At 38.7% G+C, this 27725-nt stretch overlaps 1 protein-coding gene and 1 non-coding gene across 9 annotated transcripts in view; both read right to left on the reverse strand.

The window, feature by feature from the left end:
- Positions 1-27725, reverse strand: part of DMD (dystrophin) — a 2091067-nt gene that overhangs the window by 1722306 nt on the left and 341036 nt on the right. For all 8 annotated transcript variants that reach the window (XM_055376532.2, XM_055376533.2, XM_055376528.2 and 5 more), the window contains exons 3-4: positions 7598-7690; positions 2622-2699 (exon numbers count right to left, since the gene is read on the reverse strand). In XM_055376532.2, the coding sequence (XP_055232507.1) occupies positions 2622-2699; positions 7598-7690 (171 nt within the window). The remainder of the gene's footprint in view (positions 1-2621; positions 2700-7597; positions 7691-27725) is intronic.
- Positions 5767-5865, reverse strand: LOC115932575 (small nucleolar RNA U13). The gene has a single exon (XR_004068838.1). It is a non-coding gene; the product is annotated as a small nucleolar RNA U13 (small nucleolar RNA).

Below are 27725 nucleotides of genomic sequence, written 5' to 3' on the forward strand. Positions count from 1 at the left end.
GAAGCTGCTGTTTCACTGAGTCAGTGCTGCCTGTTGACAATCAGCGAAACGGACAATGAATACACACGCTGGCCACACTGATTATGTCTAGCCTTGTGGTTGGGCTCCTCTAGCCCCAAAGGGGACTTATCAGGCCCTCGCCAGAGATAACCACGCTAGGGATTTTCCCCACTGACAAGCATGCACACACTCCTCCAAAAACTTGCCCTATTCTTTTGCTCATTATAATAGTGTAAAAAACAAACAAACAAAAAATCCACACACCAGTGGGTGGAGATTTTAGATGCCAATGAGATGTGGTATGTGTACCAGCATGTACAACCAGAGCATGTATGCCCAAAAAACCTCCCAAAACATACTTGCAAGTAACACCCCCCATACACCCTTACGTGATTTATCACGTAGGAGTCTCAAAGTTCCCCAACAATAGCTGCTGCTGGCTCTTTGTTCCCTTGTGTTCGTGTGCATTCAGTGTTTATCTCCTACTTATTGAGAATATGTGTTATTCGGTTTTCTGTTTCTGTGTTAGTTTACTTAGGATAATGACCTCCAGACTCATCCATGTTGCTGCAAAGGACATGATCTAATTCTTTTCTGTGGCTGCATAGTATTGTATTCCATGCTGTATGTGTACCAATTTTTTTTTTTTTTTTTTTTTTTTTTGAGATGGAATCTCGCTCTGCCTCCCAGGCTGGAGTGCAGTGGCACGATCTCCACTCACTGCAACCTCAGCCTCTGAGTTCAAGCAATTCTCCTACCGCAGCCTCCCGAGTAGCTGGGATTACAGGCATGCACCAGCATACTCAGCTAATTTTTGTATTTTTAGTAGAGACAGGGTTTCGCCATGGTGGCCAGGCTGGTTTCGAACTCCTGACCTCTGGTGATCTGCCAGCCTCGGCCTCCCACAGTGCTGGGATTACAGGCTTGAGCACCGCGCCCGACCTGTACCGCATTTTCTTTATCCAGGATTGAGTTTTACAGGATATCCAAAAGTTTGTTTTTTTAAATGACATTTTCTTGCTGGGGACAGTCAAGCTACATCAAATAAATTAAATCTAATAATTCTGTGTTCTGCTCTTTTCGTCACTGCTACATTTTGAAACAGAATATGATATTTTGATATTTCAAAGACATTTTCTTTGCATAACTTTAATATTGTTAATAATTTTCATAATGTCAATGACACTGATATTTCCAAAGAGTCCATCAGACTAATAAGCAAGAAAATCAGTTCATAGATTATTCTGGCTGCAAAGTGAAAAAGCTACAGTTAATTTCTTCATAAGACAAACATCTCTGTAAAATAACTTTCATAGGTTAAAGGTGACAATGACCCTGAATTCATAAAATCAGCCAATTAATTGCTGCACAGTTTCCATTTCCATATCTTACGTAATGTCATCTCCCTGCCAGATAAGCTGAGCAACATTTGGGGGAGTACATGTTATTATTAATCTATCCCTGCTTATGGTTATTTTAAGAGTAAGTGATCAACGTACTCAATGTACTTGAGTTTATCTTTGAAAGAGAGGGGTAATGTAATTAGGGAGCTACTAAGTGCCTGGTGAAATGTATTGGTCGATTAGACAGATTTTAGGATGTTAATAAGAAAGGACGACTGCCTCCAATGCCATGACACAGGGGAAGAGTCACCAAGTGGTTCAGAGGAGATTAGAACTCCTCTGACCTGCCTACTTGATTTAGCTGTGACTGTTTACTTCTTCAAACACAACCCACGTATTTTAATCCAGTTAAATGTAAACCAAAAAAAACAAATCTGCCATTCTTACCCCAAGTAAAAATAGTGATGTTTCTGTATAATTTATATGCTTGGAGACAGCGTTTAGTAAGTGTTGGCTTGATTTAAACAAACATCATTATCAGGTTTGAACACATTTAGTACATAAATATTTGGTATGGTAAAATCCATTTCTTGCACAAAACACTACCATATGAAACAGAGTTCACCGGGCACGGTGGCTCACGCCTGTAATCTCAGCACTTCGGGAGGCTGAGGCAGGTGGATCACCTGAGGTCTGGAGTTCGAGACTAGCCTTGGCCAACATGGTGAAACCCTGTCTCTACTAAAAATACAAAAATTAGCTAGCCATGGTGGCATGTGCCTGTAATCCCAGCTACTCGGGAGGCTGAGACAGGAGAATAGCTTAAACCTAGAAGGCAGAGGTTGCAGTGAGCCGAGATCACGCCACTGCACTCCAGCCTGGGACACAAGAGTGAGACTCCATCTCAAAAAAAAAAAAAAAAGAAAAGAAAAGGCAAGAAAAAAGAAAAACAAAAGCAAAGAAAGAGAAGAAACCGAGTTCACTGCAGGACTTTGTCCACCAAACACAGCTGCATGAAGTAAAATCTGAAAACAGGGAGCAGCCTATCAGGTCAGGTCTATGTCTTTTCCCTTCCCTCTGTGGCAGCATGCATTTGCTTCCTGAATTATATTAGCCACAATCAGACATATACGAATTACAACATGTGCTCTCAGTAAGAACTGGTCTGATTTACAAGAGAATTTGAAATACTTTCTCTGCATTTGGGGCCAAAGCCCTCACTCAAACATGAAGCATGCTGTGTCACAGCATCCAGACCTTGTCCAGGGTACTACTTACATTATTGTTCTGCAAAACCCGCAGTGCCTTGTTGACATTGTTCAGGGCATGAACTCTTGTGGATCCTTTTTCTTTTGGCTGAGAACAAAACAAAAGAGTGTTCACTGACCAGCAGAGAGACCGACAATCCACTAGAAATGAAACCATTTATAATTTCACTATTAAGCTTGAATATTGTAAATGAACAGAGCCTGTGAGGCATTAATATAATGAATCTAAATACTTTGCGCTAATTGTCCTTGGCCTGGTACATTTTTAGCATAAACCAACCACTCTAAGAATGGCAACACTTTTTCTTTACAAAGCCTATTTTGGTATGATTGTTCCTTCATTCTATAGCCCAGTTGGGGATTACTGCATGACCACCAATGAGAGAAACATCAGCATGCATAAAAACATTTTCTAGTAAGATAGAAAAACAATTCCCAAACTTTTTAGAAAAATTTAAAGGAGATTTGACTCTAGCAAAATTATATAATGCCAAATAGGGTTAAAGGAAACCTTTTCTGTGAAGATTACCTTAATTGTCCTTGTCACTGAAGCTCTAAACCTCAATCATCTTTGGTTCCCTAATTTTATTCTCAATCCCAAAAGTTGTATCTTATCCTGTAATTTTTAAACCAACATCTGCATAGTTCATTGCAATATACAAATTAACTCATTTATTAAGTTGTAGAGTTTTAGAAATTCTACCATTATGATAACCTGTTTTATTTACTCTTATCTTCATTTCTTTTACCTTACTACAAGCCCTTATTATTAGCTATTGCCCAGAGAAATCTAACCTCATTCCCTTCTCTACTCACTCACCATTTTTTTCATCCTTCCTTCATACCATCAACAATGACGTTCCTGAAGTAAGCCCACTGCCAATGCAAACCACTTACAAAGTTCTCACCTAAACATTTGGGTGATTATAGGTAACAGTTAACGGCAAGAGCTACAAAGCTGACTGCCTGGGTTCAATTTTCAGCTTTGCTGTTTCTGTGCTGTCTGGCCTACATAAAAAATTTCATCTCCCTGTATACCAGTTTTCTCATCTGTTAAAAATGGACTTAATGAAAATATTAGCAAGAGGCATACACAAGTTACAACATGTGCTCTCAGTAACAACTGCTCTGATTTACAAGAGAATTCGAGATACTTTCTTCTCTGCATTTGAGGCCAAAGCCCTCACTCAAACATGAAGCATGCAGTCTCACAGGATACAGACCTTGTCCAGGGCACTACTTATTGTTCATATTGCTCAAACCATTGTACATATGGTTTCTGGCAGAATTCAGTGTGTCGATATGCATAAAGCACTTAGATTGGTGCTTGTCACATAGTTGGTCCAACATAAATATTATTGACTTCGTAGTATGTGCCAAGTACTTTGAATGCACTACCTTTAATCCCCGCCTTGCAAGGCAGTTAGTTTCATCCCTATTGTACAGAAGTGAACCTCAGGTTAAAATATCTAATATATAGATTACCATATAACTAATAATTGATGGAGCCAGGACCCAAACTTTTTTCTGTGTCTGTAGAGCCCCAGTCTTGCAAATTTATTTCCTTCTTCTCTAAATACCTTGTGCATGCACCAAACAAATATCTATATTTCTGTGTCTTGCATTTAACTCCTATACTTTCCAGCAAAGCTCCTGGTCTTTCTCAAGTAGTTCCTCACCCTAGAACTCCTTATCATTTGCACTGCCTGCTGAACAACCCAAATTAAGCTAAAGCCATGTTACTCTCCAAGGTAACTTGCCTGATATCCTTTATAACACAGTATTGACATCTCGTTCCTTTGATTTCACAAAACATTAAGGCTAACCTTATGAACCAGAATCTCCATTTTTACCTCTTAGATTTTCCTACAAGAATGTCAGAATGTTGTTGGTTTACATTCTGATATTTTTCCACTTTCCACCAAAAAGAGGAAGAAAATAAGACTATAAAAAGACTTTAGATTTAAAAAAAAAAAAAAAAAAAAAAAGCAACAGCCAGACATTTGGGGAGGCTGAGGCAGGTGGCTCACTTGAGGTCAGGAGCTCAAGACGAGCCTGGCCAACATGGTGAAACCCCATGTCTACTAAAAATACAAAACTTAGCCAGGCATGATGGAACATGCCTGTAGTCTAAGCTACTTGGGAGGCCGAGGCAGGAAAATTGCTTGAACCCAGGAGGGAGAGGTTGCAGTGAGCCAAGATCATGTCACTGACTCCAGCCTGGGCGACAGAGTAAGATTCCAACAACAACAACAAAAAATACGTGAAAGAAAAACAGCAAATAACCAATCTTCTTGTGTATATATAGATTGACAGTATACAAGTTTAATGGTAATTATAGGACTTTAAAGTTTTGAAAATAATTACTCAAATCAGTCCTCTGCCTAGTAGTTAGATAAAAGCCATATATTTCCTTTCAGTCAATTACATAATTATATAGTCATAAGATTTAGCAAAATTTTCCTTTGTATCATACTCAAACATTAAATGTACACATGTGCATACGTATTAGAAACAAACATAGTCTACTCTTTTAAAAAGCTGCAGTTTCTGATCCTGAAGTGGGAACTTAAAATCTGCCCCTATTAGAGTCTCCTTGGGGAGTATTTCTTATTTTATGATTGTAAGGCAAGTACCTTCCTTTTAACCCTGGGGATGTCCTGAGCCAATAATCCAAATGCAGATGCTTCTGAGGAGAATACTAAAATTTCTGTTCTATAGTATACATGCCTCCCATTAGGAGTAGAACATATATCTCTACAGAAACTATTAGAATTCAAGACAAGGTATAGCAAATTGGAGTTCTGGGATCGGGAGCATTCGTTAGAGGTGATTCTGCTTTATGAGAAAGGCAAAATCCTCAGACCAGGGCTGACAGATCTGTGACTAGGACAAACAATGGTGAATGGATTCTGTTAGTAGCAGTATCTGAAATTATGTAATCTACACTGCCATGTGTAAACGTTTGGTGATTTTTCCCTACCACTAGCTTACCTTATACTGGCCAATCTCATGGATATTTTGTTTGATATTTTTTTTTCTTTAATGCTATTACTAATTAGGTTCATTTTGTCTTAGCATCTATGTATGTATATGCATAAATGCAAATCATGTGGATTTTTTTAATTTTGCCGAAATTAGTGATTTTTTCTTTATATCAAATGGGTAGTGTGCCAACATCATAAGTTTAGAGGAAGGCATATCTCATATCTGAGTATAAACACCCAAATCATGCTTATGAATTACAAAAGGATCTGAAATTCATTATCTTAAACATTACGTATGATATTTGTTAACCCTGACAAAATTGCTTTGGGTGATAGATGGGTTGACTCAGTCAGGGAAATGACCAGAGAGGATTGCAACACAGGAGAAGTGATCACGCAGATACCTGGAAGTGAAGAGACAACAGCCTCCTAACAGAGGGCCAGGACAAGATGAGTAAGACATAATCTTTGAAAGATTTTTCACGAACATTTGGAAGACACTGGGACTTCTGTATTCGGTAACTGAAAGTAGGACTGACTTCAGAATACAGGAGAAATGAGATACACAGAAACACTGATTTCTATACATATGTTAGGTATCCATATATATGTAAATTGTTCACAGTCATAGGAGATGAATTACACACAAATGTATCTCTAACTAGTGAAATTAAGACCAAGTTTACACGATGACCTCAAATTGGCTCCCAGCAAACAGTTCAGCTATAAGGTAATAAATCTGAATTTCTCCCCCTTGACTAAAGTTATTATTTCAATATGTCATCAAGTTGTTCTTCTATTAGTACAAGTTCAGACTTCTTGAAAAAAATGGGTCAGTTTTAGTATTAATCTCACATAGTTGAAGATAAAAAATGAAAGCATAAGGTATGTCTCTTCTGTATAGGACTTCAGAATGTAATTGAGGAGGGATGTCAGTCATACATACACTAAAAACAAGACAAAAATGGGCGTTCTGTGGAATTTGAGAGGGAAAAATTAGCAAAGGTAATTTGGGAAAAGCTTTACTGAGGAGAAATCAAGGTTTCTGGGAGACTGTTGGGGTAGACAGAAGTACAGAAAGAAATACAGGCAAGTAAAACAATACAGGCAAAAACCCAGAGATATCTGACAATATATACCGAGAGAAGAGTGGCTTAGCGTTAAGTGTTACAGGAGGCAGTTTGGGGTAGATAGGATTTTTGCTAACTGACTTTGAATGACAGCTTCAGTTTGTATAATATGACAAAATCTGTGTGTGTCTGTGTGTGTATGTGCATGTGCTGGGGAGTTGTAATGAAGGGCAAAGATAAGAGACGAAGGCAATGATTTAGCAGAATTTGATAGGTAGAACAGTTATTTATGACTGTAGACTAGGGGCTTAAACTATACTTTTTAGAATAGCAATCTAAGACGATTATTTCAGTCAGGGGATTTCAATTTGAGTTCTTTTCCCCCCCCCCAGTGTAAGACCTTTATCAACATGACTTCACTGATCTGTAATCATGTATATCAATCATGTATCTTCACAGGAATGCTCTGAAGTTAGACAAGATAATAGTTCAAGAGGAAGTGATATTTTCGTCACATACACTATCACGTATTACACTATAATGCCTGTACCTTATTATGCTATCCCACATTTATACACTCATACAGGTTCATTGTAAAATAACTTCAAAAATACACAGAAGTACAAAGATAATTTTTTAAGTCATTATGTATAAAAGCCTTCATTAAGATATTTGATAAGATAGATACCAAGTAGTAACACTGAATAATATCTATTAATATAAATTGTATTACTGAAATTTTCACTTTTTCTGCAGGTGGTAGACTATGCCAAATGAAAATCATACGAGGTTGCTTTACTAAGGAATAGGTATTGCTAGTTCAATCAGTACCTAGTCATTCTACTAGATGTCATAAAACTAGGTTGTCAGTTTCTGGTCTGAAATTCTACTAAGTTTAAAGTTAACTTTCTTAAAAATAAGTCACATACCAGTTTTTGCCCTGTCAGGCCTTCGAGGAGGTCTAGAAGGCGCCTCCCATCCTGTAGGTCACTGAAGAGGTTCTCAATATGCTGCTTCCCAAACTGAAATTAAAAAAATACACTCAATTTAACAAAGCACACTTCCAATGATACATTTTCACGATTATCCCTTTTGAAAACTAAAGCTATATTTAAGGATCATTAGTGTGCATAATTAATCTGCCGAAGATGATGGATGAAAAAAGGAAAGTTCAAATGACAAAAAAAATTAAAACTTTTATCATAGGTCAAGTCTATTTGAATTACTTTGAATAGCAAGAGTAAGAGATTTATAGCCTAAATGATCTAATTAATTCACTTAAATGAATATAGATTCTATGAAGGAGAGAAAAAATACAGGCATGATCAAGGCAGTTAGGGGTAAAGGGAAAAGTAAATACAGAAAGAAGCAAAGACCACAATCTACCTGGGTGGGTACATAAAGTTTAACCATTCTTGGAATATACCAGTCAGAGTGGTTCGACATCCTTATCACTCAAAACATGCTTGCTGTGCATACACATTTTGCATGCTATGACCTATTCTCATACTGGATAACTCAAATTTTGGGAATATCGGGTTTAATTAGGTTTGAAACAATCCTGTGAGAGCTTTTCATCTATTTTACTCAGTTCTTTGCTCAGGAATTATACTAAGGAAAAATAATAGTCAATAAATAATATTTAATATTTTTAAAGTAAATACTCATGAGAGACACTGTTAAATGAGTGGATTTTATAACCGTTGTGGCATTTCTGAGATTAGCAGTAACATACTTAACCTCTAAGTATCTCATGTAAGATGAGTATGTGGCTCTTTGTCATGAAACTAGAACGGGGTAAAGCCAAAATTATGGCTCAGATTTGTCTAATTCTGGGTTCTTGTTCTTTCAATCTTATGTTGCTTCCTTGTCCTTTTATAACCTACTATTTGATTATCTTTCAAACATTTGTCTTTCTTTTGTCATACTTCACCAAATCGTTTTCTGCTTAAAACCCTACAATCCCCTCATGAGGTAATTCCCAGCTTTTTCATCACCTATCTGGAAATCCCTAATTTAATCAGTCACAGACATATTGAGCATGAATAAATCTGAGCTAGGTACTGAATCATATGCTAGTACATCAGACATAGGCCCAGACCCTATAGAACTTAGAGTCCAGCAAAGAAAATATTCCTAAAAGGTACTATTACATAGAAGCATTAAAAAGGACTAAAGAACATGTAAGAGTGGGAGCTCTCACAAGCCTTGGGATCAACAAATACTTTCCAAAAAATGTCAGGTGATGGGTCTAACATTAGCCTTTGGGTGACTGTGCTCTTTTCATACACTCCTTGGATCACAGATAAACTTTGAATTTCACACAACTCAAGAAAATCCCTGGTTTCCAGGCAAAAGACATCCCTTAAACTTCCACGATTAAAAACATAGGATTTAGACTATTCCTACAACCAGGTAGCCATGTCAATGACAAGACCTGTAAATGCCTGGGTACTTCAAGCAGGGAACAATGATACCTGCGGCAATCAACCAGTCCCTGTGTGCCCAGCTTTGTGAATCCAGCCACATATATACTTAGACAAAAACTAACTATGAGTTATTCTTTTGAAATTCTACTCAGATAGATCCATTTTAAAATTCCATGGGAAAAAAAACTTAACACAAAACCCTAACATGCTAGAATTTTTAAAGAATAGCTTTACTAGGAGGGAGGCAGAACAAGACGGTCAAATAAATGGAAACTTCCAGCAATCATCTTTCCCGCTACCGCTGCTATAGAAACACCAAATTGAACAGATATCCACACAAGCAAGCACCTACATAAAAACCAAAAATCAAGTGAGCAATCACAGTACTTGATTTTAATATCATATCAAGGAAAGAGGCACTGAAGATGGTAGGAAAGACAGTTACGAATTGCCAACACCACCCCTCCCCCATCCCCTGGCAGAGGCCATGTCTCATGTAGACGATCTGTGTGCTTGCAGGAGGGAGGGCGCAGGATTGTGAAACGTTGCATTGGAACCCAGTGCTGCCCTGTCACAGTGGGAAGCAACACAGGGCAGAATTCATCAAGCGCACATAGAGGGAACATTTAGACCAGCCCTATCCAGGGAGGTATCACCCATCTCAGCAATTAGAAGCTGAGTTCCAGCTAGTCTCACCAGTGTGAGCTCAAGCACTTTGGGGTCCTAAATAAACTTCAAAGGGAGTCTAGGCTACAAAAACTGCAATTCCTGGGCAAGTCTTGGTGTCGTACTGGACTCGAAGTCAGGGGACTTGGTGGGCACACAACCCAGTAAAGACACCAGTGCTCGTACCACCCCATCCTCTAACCCCTAGCAGTGCAGCTGACAGCTTTGAGAGAGACTGCTTCTTCCACTTGAGGAGAGGATAGGGACAGTAAAGATGACACTGTCTTGCAACTTGGACACAAGCTCAACCACAGTAGGATAAGGCATCAGGCAGAGTCCTGAGACCCCCCATTCCAGGCCCTGGCTCCTGAATGACATTCTTAAATACACCCTGGGCCAGAAGGGAACTTGCTACCTTGAAGAGAAGAATCCAGTCCTGGTAGAATTTGTCACCTGCTGACTAAAGGGTCCCTGGGTCCTGAATAAGCAGCAGTAGTAGCCAGGCAGTATTCACCAAGTCTTGGGTAAGACTCAGAGCCATGCTGTCTTTGGGTGTGGCCCAATGCATTCCCAAGTGTGGTGGCCATGGGGATATACTCCTTGTGCTTTTGGAAAGGAGAGGCAATAGAGTGGACTTTGTCTTGCAGCTTGGGTACTAGCTCAACCACAGTCAGGTAGATCATCAAGCAAGCTCCTGGGTTCTCTGATTGCAGGCCTTGGCTCCTGGATGGCATTTCTGAACTCACCTGGGGCCTGAGGAGAACCCACTGCACAGAAGGGAGAGACCCAGGCCTCGCAGCGTTTACTACTAGTTAACTAAAAAGCTCTTGGGCCTTGAGTGAACATCAGTGGTAGCCAGGCAGTACTCACCATGAGCCTGAGGCAGTGGTAGCCATGGGGAAAAATTCCTCTGCTTATGAAACGGGAAAGGAAGAATGGGACAAACTGTGTATTGTGGCTTGGGTGCCAGCTCTGCCACAATAGAAGAGAGCACCAAATAGATTCATAAAGATGCAACTTCAGGCCTTGGCTCCTAGATGGCAAGCATCAAAAGTGAAGGATAAAGACAGGATCCTAAAAGCAGCAAGAGAAAAGATACATTCCAAAAAGCTTAACAACAACTAGTAACAGGCTTCTCAGCAGAAAACTTACAGGCTAAGACATGTCATACCATATTTAAAGTGCTGAAGGAAAAGACCGTTTATGCTAGGATAGTGCATCCAGTGAAAATATCCTTCCAACAAGAAAGATAAAGACCTTCCAAGACAGAAGCTGTGGGATTTCATCAACACCAGACCTGTTCTACAAGAAATGCTAAAGAGAATTTATCAACTGGAAAGAAGAGGACCTTAACTAGCCAGAAAAACCATCTGAAGGCACAAAACTCAGTAAGTACAGACAAACACAAACTATTATAATACTGTAATTGTGCTGTATGAACTACTCATATCTTGAATAAAAAGAGTAAAAAAAGGAAGCTTTTAGTTCCTTAACAAAAAATAACTATAATAACTTTAAGACATAGACAGTATAATGAGATATAAACAAACAACAAAAAGATTAAAAGAGACGAAGTTTGAGTTTTTAATTAGTTTTCTCTTTGCTTTCTTATTTATGCAACCAGTGTTGTCTGTTTGAAATAATGGGTTATAGTGTTTGTAAACCTCATGGTAGCCTCAAATAAGAAGATATACTAAGATTCACAAAATTTAAAAAGCAAGAAATAAAAGCATGCCACTAGAGAAAAATCGCCTTCACTAAAAAGGAAGACAGGATGGAAGAGAAAGCCACAAAACAACCAGAAAACAAAATGGTAGGAATAAGTTCTTAATAATAAAACTGAACATAAATGAAATAAACTCTCCAATCAAAACACGGTGACAGAAAAAAAAAAAAAAAAACAACAACAACAAACACCAAGACTCAATCTGTTGCCTACAAGAAACACGCTTCACCTACAAAGCCAGACTTAAAATTAAGGGATGTAAAAAGATATTCCATGTCAATAGCAACCAAAAAAGAACAGGAGTAGCTATTCTTACATCAAACAAAATATATTTCAAGACAAACTGTAAGAAGAGACAAAGATCAACATATAATAAAGGAATCATTTCAGCAATAAGATATACCAATTGTAAATATATACGTACCAAACACTGGAGCACCCAGATATATAAAGCAACATTATTAGACCTAAAGAGAGCTGGAAACCTCAATACCCCACTTTCAGCCTTGGACGTAATCAGGCAAAAAGTCAACTAGGAAACATTGAACTTAATCTGTACTACAGACCAAATGTACCTTATAAATATTTACAGAACATTTCAACCAACAGCTGCAGAGTGTACATTCCTCTCATCACCACATGGAGGATTCTCAAGGATGGGCCATATGTTAGGCCACAAAACAAGTCTTAAATTCAAAAAATTGAAATATAAAGTATCTTATCTGACCACAGTTGAATGAATTGAGAAATCAGTAATGAGGAATTTTGAAAATTATACAAAACACAAGGGAATTAATCTATATTATCTTGAATGATCAGTGGGTCAATGAAGAAATTAATAAGGAAGTTATAAAATTTCTTGAAACAAAAACTGTAAACACAACATACTAAAACTTACGAGCTACAGAAATCAGTACTAGCAAAGTTTACAGCAATAAGCACTTGTATCAAAAAAAGAGAAATAATACATCTTAAAGAACTAGAATAGCAAACCAAACTCAAAATTAGATTGAGTCATGAAGACATGCAAAACCCGAACAGACCAATAACAAGTAATGAGATCAAAGATGTAAAAAGTCTCCCAGTAAAGAAAAGCCCGAGACCTGACGGCTTCACTGCTGAATGTTACCAAACGTTGAAACACCTAATACTCAAACTACTGTGAAAAAGAGGAGGAGGAAGTACTTCTGAACTCATTCTGTGAGGCCAGTATTAGCCTGACACGAAAACCAGACAGATATCCAGAAAACAAAACTACAGGCTATTATCTCTGACAAATACTGATACAAAAATCCTCAACAAAATACTAGCAAACCAAATTCAACACAACATTAAGAAGGTCATTCGTTATAACCAAGTGGTATTTGTCCTAGAGATGCCAGGATGGGTCACCATGTGCAAAAAATCAATGTGATAGATCGTATGAACAGAATGAAGGACAAAAACCATATCATTTCAATAGATGCTGAAAAAGCATTTGATAAAAATTCAACATCCCTTCATGATGAAAACTCTCAAAACTGGGTATAGAAGCAGCATACCTTAACACAGTAAAAGCCACATATGAGAAACCCACAGCTAATTTCATACTGAATGGGGAAAAACTACAAGACTTTTCTCTAAGATCTGTAACAAGGATGCCCACTATCACTACTGTTGTTTAACATATTACTACAAGTCCTAGCTAGATCAAAGAAAGAAACAAAGGGCATCCAGTTTGAAAAGGAAGAATCAAATGATCCTTGTTTACAAAACTAGGAATCCCATTACCTGACTTCAAATTATACTACAGAGCTATACTAACCAAAAATGCATGCTAATGGCATAAAAACAGACACATAGACCAATGGAACAGAATAGAGCCCAGACACAACTCCACAGACCTAAAGTAAACTCATTTTTAACAAAGGTGCCAAGAACATACACTGAAGAAAAGACCATCTCTTCAATAAATGGTGCTGAGAAAACTGGATATGGATATGCAAAAGAATGAAATTAGACCCTTATCTCTCACCATACACAAAAATATCAATCTAAGTGGAACAAAGACTTAAATCTAAGGCCTCAAACTATGAAACTACTACAAGAAATCATTGGGAGAAAATCTCCAAGACACTGGTCTAGGCAAATATTTCTTGAGCAATACCCTACCAAGCACAAGCAATCAAAGCAAACATGCACAAATGAGACATCAAGTTAAAAAGCTTCTACACAGCAAGGAATATAGTCAACAAAGTGAAGACACAACACACAGAGTGGGAGACAATACTGGCCAACTACCCACATGACAAGGAATAACCAAAATCTATAAGGGGCTCAAACAACTCCATAGAAAAAAATATATATAATAATCTGATTGAAAGATGGGCAAAAATTTGAATAGAGATTTCTCAAGAGACGACACAAATGTCAAAGAGGAATACGAAAAGGTTGTCACTATCATTGATCAGAGAAATATAAATCAAAACTACAATGAGGTATCATCTCACCCCAGTTAAAATGGCTTATATCCAACAGACAGGCAACATCAATGCTGATGCGGCTGTGTGGAAAAGGGAACCTTGGTACATCGTTGTTGGGGATGTAAAGTAGTAGAACCACTGTGAAGAACTGTTTGAGGTTCTTCAAAAAACTGAAAACAGAACTACCATATAATCCAGCAATCCTACTGCCGGGTATATACGCAAAAGAAAGGAAATCAGTTTGTCAAAGAAATATCTGCATCCTCATGTTTATTGCAACCCTATTCACAATAGCCAAGTTTTGGAAGCAATCCAAGTATCCATTAACAAATGAATGGATAAAGAAAATGTGGTACATATATACGTAGTGGAGTACTACTCAGTCATAAAAAAAAAAAATGAGACACTGTCATTTGCAACAACGTGGATGGAACTGGAATATATTGTATTAAGTGAAATAAGCCAGGCACAAAAACAACCTTTGCATGGGCTCACTCATATGCAGTAACTAAAAATTAAAGCAATTGAACTCATGGAGATGGAGAGTAGAATGATGTTTAGCAGAGTGTAGTATGGGTAGTTGGGGGCAGGAGGAGTGGGAATGTTTAGTGGGTACAAAAATCTAGTTAGAATGAGTAAGATCTATTTGGCAACACAACAGGGTGATTACAGTCAACAATTTACTGTACATTTAAGAATTTGGGCCAGGCACGGTGGCTCACGCCTGTAATCCCAACACTTTGGGAGGCTGAGGCAGGTGGATCATGAGGTCAGGAGATCGAGACCATCCTGGCTAACACAGTGAAACCCCGTCTCTACTAAAAATACAAAAAATTAGGTGGGCTTGGTGGCGGGCACCTGTAGTCCCAGCTACTGGGGAGACTGAGGCAGGAGAATGGCGTGAACCCGGGAGGCGGAGCTTGCAGTGAGCCCAGAACGCATCACTGCACTCCACCCTGGGTGACAGAGCAAGACTGCGTCTCAAAAAAAAAAAAAAATTTGAAGTGGAATGTTTGTGGCACAAAGAAAGGATACATTCTTGAGGTGACAGATACTCCACTTACCCTGATATGATTATGTTTCGCATGCCTGTATCAATATATCTATTTACCCCCTAAATATACTATGTATCCATAAATTTAATCTAAAACAAAGCAACTTTACTATACATAATATACACACAAATCTTAAAACAGTGACATTTTAATGAAACTTTAAGGAAAGCTCTCTAGTAATAAGAAAATAAATTTACACTTTCTAATAGTGCTGCCAAGAACTTCATACCTAACCTGGAATAATTTGGCATTTTGAGTGTAATAATTTGTTTTTCAAATTGAATGAAGGTATACAATGCCATTAAAATGATGTGTTTTTTTCCTCCTTTGGCCAGGAGCAAAATTTCACACTTATCTGAGCAAAGCATGACTTTTAAAGTCATCAAAAAATAATCTTATGCACTGCAATGTGTCCATTGTTGAAGAAAATATAGTTAACTGTTAACTGACAGAGATACTTCTTTTTATGAAAAAAAAAAAAAAATCCAGGGTAGAAAGTTGAAGTCTGTCAGACGAAGAAGTACGTGCGTGATAAACTGCTGTTTATTCAAAAAGAGGAGCAGAGACTGGGAAAGGTGAGAGAAGTCTTGGAGTACAGAATAAAACATGAACCCCAAAGCCATCAGGATCATATAGCATCCAAGACACAAGGACTACGTTTGGGTCTGGAGACAAAGTCTAGGCAAAGGTCAAAAACGCAGACAGAATCTTGCTTTGTTAGCCAAACTTAAATACATAGACCAAGGTCTTTTGTAAGTCTTCTTTTAAAACTGGAGGTAACCAAAATGGAGAGGGAGTAAAGGATTATAGGTCAGGCAGGGAATTCCATGTACACCTAGCTGGGGCACTGAGAGAGAGAAAGCAGTGAGGTGATAGAGAAACAGTTCCTGCTATCGTATTATTTTCGAAACTCACAGAGTCAATGATATATTAAAGTATCACAATTGAAATCCAATTTGTATTAGTCATATTCACCATATTCTCTAATAGAGTGCTTCTCAGAATATTCTACCAGAGCATCCTTCCAGGAAATGAAATTGAAGGAATTTACCCTGGAGTCTGGCAGTATAAATTACACAGTGCCTGCAGGTTTAAAATTTCTTTGAAAGCATATACTTTATGCTAAAAATTCCTAGAGATTTTGCCTTCTTCTTTTAATATATGCTTGTTTCAACGTAAAACTATTTATTTATCATTTATTTTTTGAGACGGAGTCTCGCTCTGTTGCCAGGCTGGAGTGCAGTGGCGCAATCTTGGCTCACTGCAACCTCCGCCTCCCAGGTTCAAGTGATTCTCCTGCCTCAGCCTCCCAAGTAGCTGGGACTACAGGCATGTGTCGTCACGTCCAGCTCAGTTTTGTGTTTTTAGTAGAGACGGGGTTTCACTATGTTGGTCAGGCTTGTCTCCATCTCTTGACCTTGTGATCCGCCTCCCTCAGCTTCCCAAAGTACTGGGATTACAGGCATGAGCCATCGCACCTGGACTTATGTAAAACTAATTTTAAGCACTTTTGAGTAAAAATCTCCCCCCCCCCTTCCCACGGTCTGAAGTGGTTTTTTTTAGTGAAATGTGCTACGTTTAGCCTGTAACTTTATAGACCTTTCGGTGCTCAGTTTTATTCTCCCTGTAGTACGAATACCCCAGGTAAAATCAAACATACTATTTCTCTTGGATGGTTCTAATTTTCCTGCCTGCAACTTACTATATAGAATTATAGATACTATAGCAAAAGTAACCCAAGTTTCAGAAGCAGAAATAGCTAACTTCTGAACTCAGGTCTCTCACTCACTAGCTGTGTTATCTTGGGCAAGTGACAGCCTTTCTGAGGCACAATTTATTCACTATTAGAATGGGGCTCAAATTATTACTCCAGAGCACTCCCGTGAGGTTCAACTGCAACACATAGGAATGTCATACAGATTTGGCAAATAGTATGCACTCAATAAATATAGATTGATTTTTATGTTTCATTTTAACACTATTTGTCTGCATCTCTTTCTTTGACCAAATTCTAGGTGTAAAAACTTTTAACTCGGCCAGGTGCAGTGGCTCACACCTGTAATCCTAGCACTTTGGGACGCTGAGGCAGGTGGATCACTTAAGGTCAGGAGTTCGAGACCAGCCTGGCCAACATGGTCAAACCATGTCTCTACTAAAAATACAAGAATTAGCTGGGCGTGGTGGCACACGCCTGTGATCCCAACTACTCGAGGGGCTGAGGCAGGAGAATCGCTAGAACTAGGAAGGTGGAGGTTGCAGTGAGCCGAGATCGTGCCACTGCACTCCAGCCTTTGTGATGAAGCAAGATCACACACACACACACACACACACACACACACACACACACACACACACACACAAGTTAAAGTCTTTTCAATAATATAAAAATATTATATTAGAAAGTACCGAGTACATGTAAAATGTTTTCTATTAGTTTGGCATCCCTGTGGGAGTGCAAGTCAATAGGGGAAGGCATTATTCCCTATACAATTACTAAAACTGGTGAATGCAGATGGTACAGAGGATGCACTTAGAAACTTGCTTTTTCCTCCCTTTTCTTGTTCTTTTGACTATTTTCAAGTATTCTTTTGTTGTTCTCCCCTTTCATCTTCAACATGCACCATGTCTTTGTTGCAGGTGGCATTTTATATCCTAAGAACAATATTTTTTCTTTAAAATTCAACCTTTAATGGCTTCCTTTTCAAGTGTGTGAGAACTATTTTGTGAAGCACACAAAACATGAATTCCTCCTTGGGCCAAGCAACCCTGTAGCTTCTGTCTTCAGTTCATTTTATAACTAAGATTTCCCTTATCAAGTGAACTGAGTGGATATCTGATATTACTCAGTTTAATGTATCTGCATATATATTGTCTTTGTTAACCCAAACCATAAGATGAAAGGACCTAAAAACGAGACAGTATTCCTTCCAAATCCTTGTTAGTATGAAATAAAGAAATACGGAAGCACAGTGTTCAAAAAGAAACACAGATAGGTAGGTTGACAAGTGGCATAAATAAAGTGAACCAAATCAAAGTGAAACAAATCAAAGTAAAAAAACTTGAGAAAGGAAATGCATTTGTGAAGGTGTTTAAGTGGTTTCTGATTCTTCAGAGTTGTATTGGTCTTTTAACCTGAAAATCCAAAGGGATCAATACGTTTCAGTAGAAAGTAAAGAACACAGGGATAATTTAGCATGACCTTCTGACTACAAAAAGGACAAGCCATGGACATCTCTGTCGCTAAGAAAGTCAAGATACTTCTGCAATTACAAATCCCTAGACATTGGAAACACCAAAAATATCGCAAATACCACAAAGAATTGCAAAACTGGGGATTCAAAACGTACTGAAGAACGCTGCTGACCAGCTCCCAGAAAAATAAGGCAACCCATTGTCATGTAAATAGGAAGCTTTCCGAGTTGATTTTTTTTTGTTTTCTTAAATATGAGTTGGAAAAAGTATTGTATAATAAAGCAGTATTCTGTTGCGGAATTATATACATAGAGGAAAGTACACGTCTTAAGTGTACAGCTCAATGAATTGTCACAAACCGAACATATTTATATTACCAGCATCGAGATTTAAGAAACAGAATATGATCAACACCCTAGGAGCTTCCTCACACCCCCTATGTGGAAGCCCCCCTCAAGAATGGCCACTATGACGACTTGTGGCATCATAGGTTAGTTTTCTCTTGAAAGGAATCGCCTAAAGATAGAAAAATGCTGGTTTTGTATTTCAAGTTAGAATACTAGTGACTGAAATACATTAGATTTATGCAGAGGGAATTTAGAAAAAAGTCACACTGATAAAATATGCTTTGGAAAAGACGGAGGAATGGTATGATGCCATGAATAAGAATGTTGACTGTACACCCAGAATGCCTTGGGTTCAACACCCAGCTCTGCAGTGTGATCTTGGGCAAGTAACTTCTCCGTGCCTTACTCTTTTCATCTATAGAAAGAGCATGTATCATTACCTATGCTGTGGTGATATTGCAAAGATTTAAGTGAACTTAGTATGGCACTTTGTAAGATATATTCTGTAAGTGTTAGCTATCACACATTTATTCCAAACTTTCTAAGCCAAATAATCCGTATCTTCTATAACTTTCCTTGTAATGTTGGCCTCAAAGTAACAGAAGGGACCAACTTCAAAATATGAGAATTAAAAGGGTTAATAAATGTAAGATGTCTGGTATGGTACCTAGCATAGAAAATGCTCAATAAAAACATTAAATAAATTACATTCCCTCCTGTTAAATGTTATCACCTGGAGGTGGAGAATGACACTCTCCTTTGAAATTTATATGGCCATAGCAGGACTTTGGTAATCTGAGAAGAGTTTAATAAGGGACTGTTTATAAAAATGAGGGAAGGTATAATGAAACCACTGGAACTAGTAATAGAGAAGTGTTATTACTACTCTTAGACTCCTAAGAATGAAAAGAAAGAGTGGTTTCTAGTTACTACATAAAGAGAGAACTGAGAAGAGAAGATTATCTGACAGGAGCTTTGATATTGGGTGATGGAATTTCTTTCCTCTCTCCCTCTCTTACCAAGGCTCTCATTGGCCAAATCCAACTAGAAGCCAGGGGGCAAAGGAGCCTGTTGATGTAGTCCACAGACATCAGCCTCCCAAGGAAGACAAAAGTGGAGAGTAGGGCCAAAGAAATAAGCCAAAGACATTCACCACCCTAGACATGGAAGCAAATTTCCTTTGAGCCAAGGAAATCAATGCCAGGGATGTCCATATCAGAAAACAAATGAAGGCCTACGTGTTCCTTCCCATGCCTCATATTTCTATCTCTGGTGATGTCATTGTAAGGAATCATATGTATCACTGGAGCACCGTCGTCTTCTTTAATAAGTGATATCAAAATACTAGAATGTTTTGTGGACCTTAGCAGATAAAATCAGTAGGTATTTATTCATTATTCCTTAGCGTCAAATACTTGTAGAGACTTCTCTCTACAAAAAAAAGCACTAAAATCTGGCTATAAAGATAATCAAGAAAAAGCCAAGTTATTCCTTGCAGCTAGCAAGTGTTCAAGAGCAAAGCTACAAAATACAATAGTTTTTATAATCTCTCCAGATATAAAATGTTATTTGGCATTTTATAAAGCATCTTAACTAGAACCCAATATGTATGTTACTCTATTAAGTACACTAGAAATGATTCAAACAGATGTGCATTCGAACTTTAAATAGGAAACCACACCATCGTTAATGGAAATCAAGTTGTTATATGTAAGCGGGATGTTGTGAACCCAGAAGTATGCTTAACAAAAAGTCAGCATGATTCATTGTCTGATCAGGTCTATCCTTAACATGTTTTGTAATAAAACTAACTTCTAAAGCTAGGTCTCAATTGTTTTATCTTTAAGCTAGATAGGTCAGTACTCATTCATTTTACCGGGTATTCTAAAGGAAATATTAGTAAAATTATGGTAAATGCTTTTTTATATTTTTATGCATTAATGTAATTCACAAAATTATTTTAAAATTTGTGGAATGATTACAATCCATGATTATACTAATTACACCACCTTTAAATATCCCCTATAAAACTCAACATTCTGAAAGTTAAACCCAGTGTTTTTGTTGTTATTGAGACTCTGTCACCTTGGCTGGAGTGTAGTGGCGTGATGTTGGCTCACTGCAACCTCCGCCTCCCAGGTTCAAGCGATTCTCCTGCCTCCACGTCCCTAGTAGCTGGGATTACAGGCGCGAGCCACTACGCTTGGCTAATTTTTTTATATTTTTAGTAGAGACAGGGTTTCACCTTGTTAGCCAGGCTGGTCTCGACCTCCTGACCTCGTGATCCGCCTGCCTCAGCCTCCCAAAGTGCTGAGATTTACAGGCATGAGGCACTGCACCAGGCCTAAATCCAGTTTTTCTATTGATTCACATAGATACATGATTTGCATTTGAGATAGCCAGTGATGGAAATGAAGGCTAATTACAATCTATCCCAATGGTTGCTTTTCTGACAGAAACAGTATGGTACAAGGTTGGCAAGATGAAGCACTTTGTTTCAAAGCATGCAAATAACACTGATTCTTCAAAAAAGAAATCTATAGGCTAGGCGCAGTGGCTCATGCCTGTAACCCCAGTTCTTTGGGAGGCCGAGGAGGGCAGATCACTTGAAGCCAGGAGTTTGAGACCGGCCTGGCCAACGTGGCGAAACTCCACCTTTACTAAAAATACAAAAGTTAGCTGGGCATGGTGGCACGCGCCTGAAGTCCCAGCTACTTGGGAGGCTAAGGTGGGAGAGAATCTGGGAGGCAGAGGTTGCAGTGAGCCAAGATTGCACCACTGCACTCCAGCCTGGGTGGCAGAGTGAGACTCCGTCTCAAAAAAAAAAAAAAAAAAAAAAAGATTGTGTTTATTTACATAATATACATACACACACACACACACACACACACACACACACACACACACACACACACACACACACTACACACATATACCATGACATAATGGAATGGCTCACTAGACAAACATCTATGAGTACTCAGTTCCAGGGAAATTGCAGAGAAGAAAAGTGATATTTAGGCTTCAGATCTAGTAGAGGAAACATTATGGACAAAGGGCATCCAAAGATGACTTTAATTAATGAATGTAAAACGTATTTATTACCATTCTTATAATTTCTCAATTACCCTACGGTGCAGTTGTGTATGGACAATATAAGTGACAAGACGCAGCTTCTTCCTAATTATTCCCATCCTCCACCTACTGGGAAGTCATCCTTGGTTTATTCATTCTTTCTTCTTCCGTGCCTGTAAGGGTCTGTCTACAGGAAGTTCCAAATCAAAGAAATTGGAAACACAGAAAAGATAAATGTCACATAGGATACAATATTTAAAAAAGATCTTCTGTCAAAAGTCACAGAGGATAAAATATTTAAAGGAGAACGTCTGTCACTGCTATACTTTATTTCCTTTTAGTGGTCCAACTTTATGCAATTTCCAATTCTGAAGTCAAATATTGTCAAATATTACAATTTTTATATGACTCTACCTCATGTATCAGAAAGATGCGAGTTACACACATCTACTGGTTACTTTATGTCAGCGCTACTTCTGTGTACTTTTTGTGGGTTGTTTTAATGTTCACAGTCACCCCCATTTTACAACTGATGAAAAAGACACAATATAAGTAACTTGAATAAGGTCACACAGTAAGTAAGTGCTAGATACTAATTTAGACTTAGGCAGTGTATCTACAGATCTCTACACCATTCTTTACTTTGCAACTGCTGTTTAAGCTGGGCTTGACTATAATCACATTCAGGGCAAAGGTTAGGTGAGTTTTACTTGTGCCTTTACGTCCTATTTTCTACAAAGATAGTTTAATATATCTTTTCTTCTATCATTTCCAAAAGGTCAGATACAGTTATATAGCCTGTCAATAAAATTGCTCCTAATTGTAGGTCCCATTTGTCATGGAAAGATAGTAACAGTGATAATTCTACATATATACATTAGGAAAAGTCTTCAAAGTCCCAAATTCCTATTGTTATATCATTTGACATCGGGGGTTTCATTAACTCCTCAGGACTCCAGTGTGCTCAGCAGACTCAATTACTAAATACTATTTTAGAGCACACTGCAAATTGTTCAAATGTATAATTCACTCTAATGTATTTGAAAAATGTAGCTTTTTATATTAACTAAATTAAAATAAATATCATTCAACAAAAACTTAAGGCTATATAAATCAAAATATAAGAAGTATAATCCTTGAAGTTGATGAGGATTAAATGAGGTAGTAGTAAACAGAAGAAAAAGTTTAACTAGGGCATTTAGGGTAGCCATTTCTTAAGATCCACTGAAACGTGCCAGTTCCTTACTTGAAAGTCTTCCATGTGAGATTCAGTGTAGTTATAAGTTAAATAATATAGTATCCGGAAGCAAATAGGCCTTTATTTATTACAGTTCTATAATTTAAATTTCGCCAGTTGTGTGAACACTGATAAATTACATAGCACTTGGCTTATTTTCCTTATGTGTCAAACGAGGGGGATAGTCATTCAACTAAATGTAACCAGTATTGTGCATCATACTGTCCTAAGAAAAATGGGAAGATAAAAGATAAAAACATACTGCCACTGTTTTCACAGCTTTTGTCATAGCCTAGGAAGGAAGTACACATTTAAGCGAATATAATTATAGCATGGTGTTATAATCCTATTAATAGTGATTTTTTTGTTGTAAGTATGGTGCTGGCACAAATAAAAGATATCTTCACTGGAGAGAACAACAGAGTGAAAATCCCTGAATAGAATATACAAGGTTGAACAGGTTATCAACAGGTAGAAGTGGAAAGGGAAGATAAAGTCAAGCAGAGGAAACTTCAGATGCTAAGGATCAGATGAAATAGACGCACTGTTCAAAGAACTATAAGCCACTTCATGGAACATAAGTGGACGGATGGAAGATGAGACTAGAGAGGTACAAGACACCCCATCCGAGTGTACTGGCTTGATTAACCACCCAAAGCTGCTTAGGCAAATGTCTGGTTGTCTTTTCTTTTCACCCTTTCAAACATAACTAATTTTGAGAAGCTCTTACCATGTTTTGCATTTTTTAATTCATATTTTGACTGACATTTTAACATAGTATTGTTTAGGAAAGACCAATATTGGCACTGTTTACCAATTATTTGCATGCAAAAATATTTGGCAAGGAAGCCATACTGTCCAGGAGCAACTGCTGTAAATGGTAAGTTAACTACAAAATTGGGCCTAGTATTTCATCCTTTCCTGAATCCATACCCTTTGCAATGTAGCATTGCTGTTCTTCTCATGAAAAGTTGGTATCTATTTCCCTGCTTCTTAAATCTGGGGTGGCATTTGACTCATTTTCACCAACAGAGTGCAATTGAAGTGCTGGCATTTCCTCTCCCAAATGTAGACCTCAAAAGGGCTTGAACACTTTTGCTCTCTTGTTCATGCCTCTGCATTTACCATAAGAGCACACCAGAGCTAGACAGCAGGAGATGAGACAACTGGAACCGAGTCAAGTTGCCCTAGTTGTCCCAGATGAGGTTTTCCCAGACTAGCAGCCAGCCAGACATTTCGCAGAGCTGAGCTGAGATCAGCAAAGCCCCTTAGCCAACCCCCAGCTAACTAGAGACACATGAGTAATCCTAGCAGTAAGGTGAAGAACTTCCTGGCTAACATATGTATTTGAAATAGTATGTTGGTTGTTTTAACCTACTGAGTTTCAAGGTGGCTTATTACACAGCAATAGCTAATATGTGTACATACATATGAATATTTGTTTCTACACAGAAGATGTCTGAAAAATTAAGCCACATTATAAAGATATTTATAAAATATTTTTAAAAGAGCCCTAGGAATTTTTATGAGAAATATCAAACTAGAAATTATTTTACTGCTGAAATTGAATATGGGCAAAAGTCAGTTTCTAGAGATCTGACTCAAGTGCTATTAGAAAAGAGCACAGTCATTATATTCCATGCAGTTCCTCCAATGCAACCTTGCAAAAAAGAATTAACGAAGCAATAGTTGTCAGTTTCATAGAAATTTTTTAAATACAGTGTCAACCTTAAAATATACATATATACATACATATATACATACACACACTTTTTTTTGGGGGGGTGGGGGGGACAGAGTTTCACTCTTTCACCCAGCCTGCAGCGCAGTGGTGCGGTCTCAGCTCACTGCAACCTCCGTCTCCCAGTGTCAAGCGATTCTCCTGCCTCAGCCTTCCAAGTAGCTGGGATTACAGGCGCATGCCACCACGCCCAGCTAATTTTTGTATTTTTTTTAGTAGAAACAGGGTTTCACCACATTGGCCAGGCCAGTCTCAAACTCCTGACCTCGTGATCCGCCCGCCTCGGCCTCCCAAAGTGCTGGGATTATAGGCCTGAACCACCATACCCGGCCAACTTTCAAATATTTCTAAAGCTACCTTTCGTAAGACTTAGTGTTTAACTCTTCTGTTGTAGCTACTGTATTGTAAATGCAACTAAGGTTGTATTTCTTGCCCAATATGTTCACATTTGACGTTCAATTGGAGAAGTTAAAAAAAAAAAAAGTGGACTTTATTTTTCTCCCATTTGCTAGATTTTTACTGTCACTTTAGATAAAAAGTGTATTTATCTTGTTTTCTTCATTATAAGCTATGATTTCCAGTGGTTTACTCAGACATTTCCAAAACAAAAATAGTAAATCAAAAATAGTTCCCTGTGAACCAAAACTGTCACCTTTAGTTAGTGTTTCTAGAAAAATGCATTTTAAAATAAAGTTGAATAAGAGCCAAAGGAAAGTAGAGTTGACAATTTTTTTCTTACAAAGCTCAAAGAAAAAATTTAAAATTGCCCTATGAGAAAATCTTAATAGGCACCTGACATTTCAATAGGAAAAATTAGTTATAACTGCTTAAATAGAAGTTTTTACCAAGAGCTTTGTTATTACATGACTTAACTACAAAAGGTACCTAATTCAGTGATTCATCTTTATCAGCAAACATTTGCTAATTATAAACAATCCTGTACAAAATATTTTTATTTCAAAGAGGTAGCAACTTTCCAAAAATATTGAACCAAAAGGAAATTGAAATGACCGTCGTTTAAAATATCATTATCAGGTTGAAAAGTGGAAACTATCAAAGTTAACCAACTTTTTAAAAGATTGGTGCTCACTCACCTGGCTGAATGACCTACCTCTTTGAACCTTAAATTTAAATAATGGCTCGGTCCACATTAACCTTCTCTTGATTTTAGACTGTAATATCCAATATGGGAATTTAAGCAAAAACTTAAAGTTACATCAAAAATGGAAAAATATGGAGAGGCGCCAAGATGACCAACTAGGAACAGCTGCAGTCAGAGGCTCCCACTGAGAAGAACCAAAACCGTGAGTGAATCCTGCACCAGCAACAGAGGTGTCCAGGTTCTCTCAATGGGACTGACTAGGCAGTTGGCATGAGAGCGCAAGGAAAAGCAGGGTGGTGCCATGGCCCACCTGGGAACCAAACGCGACAAGGGAAGCTCCCACTCCCAGCCAAGGGAGGTAGTGAGTGATTGTCCTACCCTGCCTGGGAAATCTTTCTTTTTCCACAGATCTGTGCAACCCGCAGATCAGGAGATCCCACTTGCGAGCCCATGCCAACAGAGCCTTGGGTCTCAAAGCACAGCTGTGCAGATTCTCGGAGGCCACTCGGATGGAGACGACTCCTTAAGACTGCTGAGTTTCTGGGGGCGGGGACGGCCATCATCACTGCAGCTGCCTGTTACAGCAAATGACTGAGCTCTCCCGGGGAGGGGCGGCATCTAAGAGAACTGCCACCTAAGAGAACTGAGCTGCTGTGGGGAGGGGCAGCAGCCATCACGGTGGCTACCGGCTTTCTGAGAGGACTGAGCTCCTGTAGGGAGGGCAGCAGCCATCACTGCAGCTCCAGTCCACCATTTTTCCCCTTCAGGTTTGAGGGAGACTGGACAGTCTGAACCCAGGAGGAATTCCCTGCAGTACAGCACACCAGCTATGGCAAATAATGGCCAGATTGCCTCATTAGGCCGGACTCTGACCCATCCCTCCTCACTGGGCAGGGCCTGCTTGCAGGAATTCCAGTAACTCCAGCCAGGGGTTTAGGGAAAGAACTCCGATTCCCCTGGACCTGAGCCCCTAGGGGGAGGGGTGGCCATGGTCTACCCAGATCAGCGGACTTAGTCTTTACCCTGCTGGCTCTAAAGAATCCGGGAAGCCCAGACACGTGGGATTCCCCCAGGACAGCAAACCCCCTCGACCAAGGGGCAGCCAGAGTGCTTCCTTAAGTGGGTCCTGGATCCCGTGCACCCTGACTGGGTGAGACCCACCCCCAACAGCGGTCGCCAGACACCTTATACAGGAAGGTTCCTGCTGGCATCTGGTCAGTGACCCTCAGGGACAGAGATACTAGAGGAAGGAGCAGGCAGCCATCTTTGCTGTTCCGCAGCCTCCTTAGGTGACATTTCCAAGTGCAGAAGGGACCCAGGTGAATGGGGTCTGGAGCGAACCCCCAACAAACTGCAGCAGCCCTATAGAAGAGGGACCTGTTAAAAAAGCAAACAGAAAGCAACAACAGCATCAACAAAAAAAAATCCCAATTAAAACCCCATCCAAAGGTCAGCAGCCTCCAAGATTGAAACTAGACAAACTCATGAAGATGAGAATCAGAAAACAAAAACACTGAAAACTCAAAAAGCCAGAGTGCCTCTTCTCCTGCAAGTGATTGCAACTCCTCTCCAGCAAGCGCACAGAAGTGGACAGAGGCTGAGACAGATGAATTGACAGAAGTAGGCTTCAGAAGGTGGGTAATAACGAACTTTACTGAGCTAAAGGAGCATGGTTTAACCCAATGCAAAGAAGTTAAGAGCCATGATAAAACATTACAGGAGCTGTTAACCAGAATTATCAGTCTAGAGAGTAACATAAATGACCCAAGGGAGCTGAAAAACACAAGAACTTCACAATGCTACCGCAAGTATCAATAACCAAATAGACCAAACAGAAGAATGTATTTCAGAGCTTGAAGACTATCTTGCTGAAATAACACCAGCAGACAAGATTAGAGAAAAAAAGAATGCAAAGGAATGAATAGACGCAGAAAAGGCTTGATAAAATTCAACATCCTTTCATGTTAAAAACCTTCAATAGATTAGGTATTGATGGAACATGTCTCTAAATAAGAGCTATTTATG

The sequence above is a fragment of the Gorilla gorilla genome, chromosome X (assembly GCF_029281585.2).
Source record: "Gorilla gorilla gorilla isolate KB3781 chromosome X, NHGRI_mGorGor1-v2.1_pri, whole genome shotgun sequence".
Classification (NCBI taxonomy): Eukaryota; Metazoa; Chordata; class Mammalia; order Primates; family Hominidae; genus Gorilla; species Gorilla gorilla.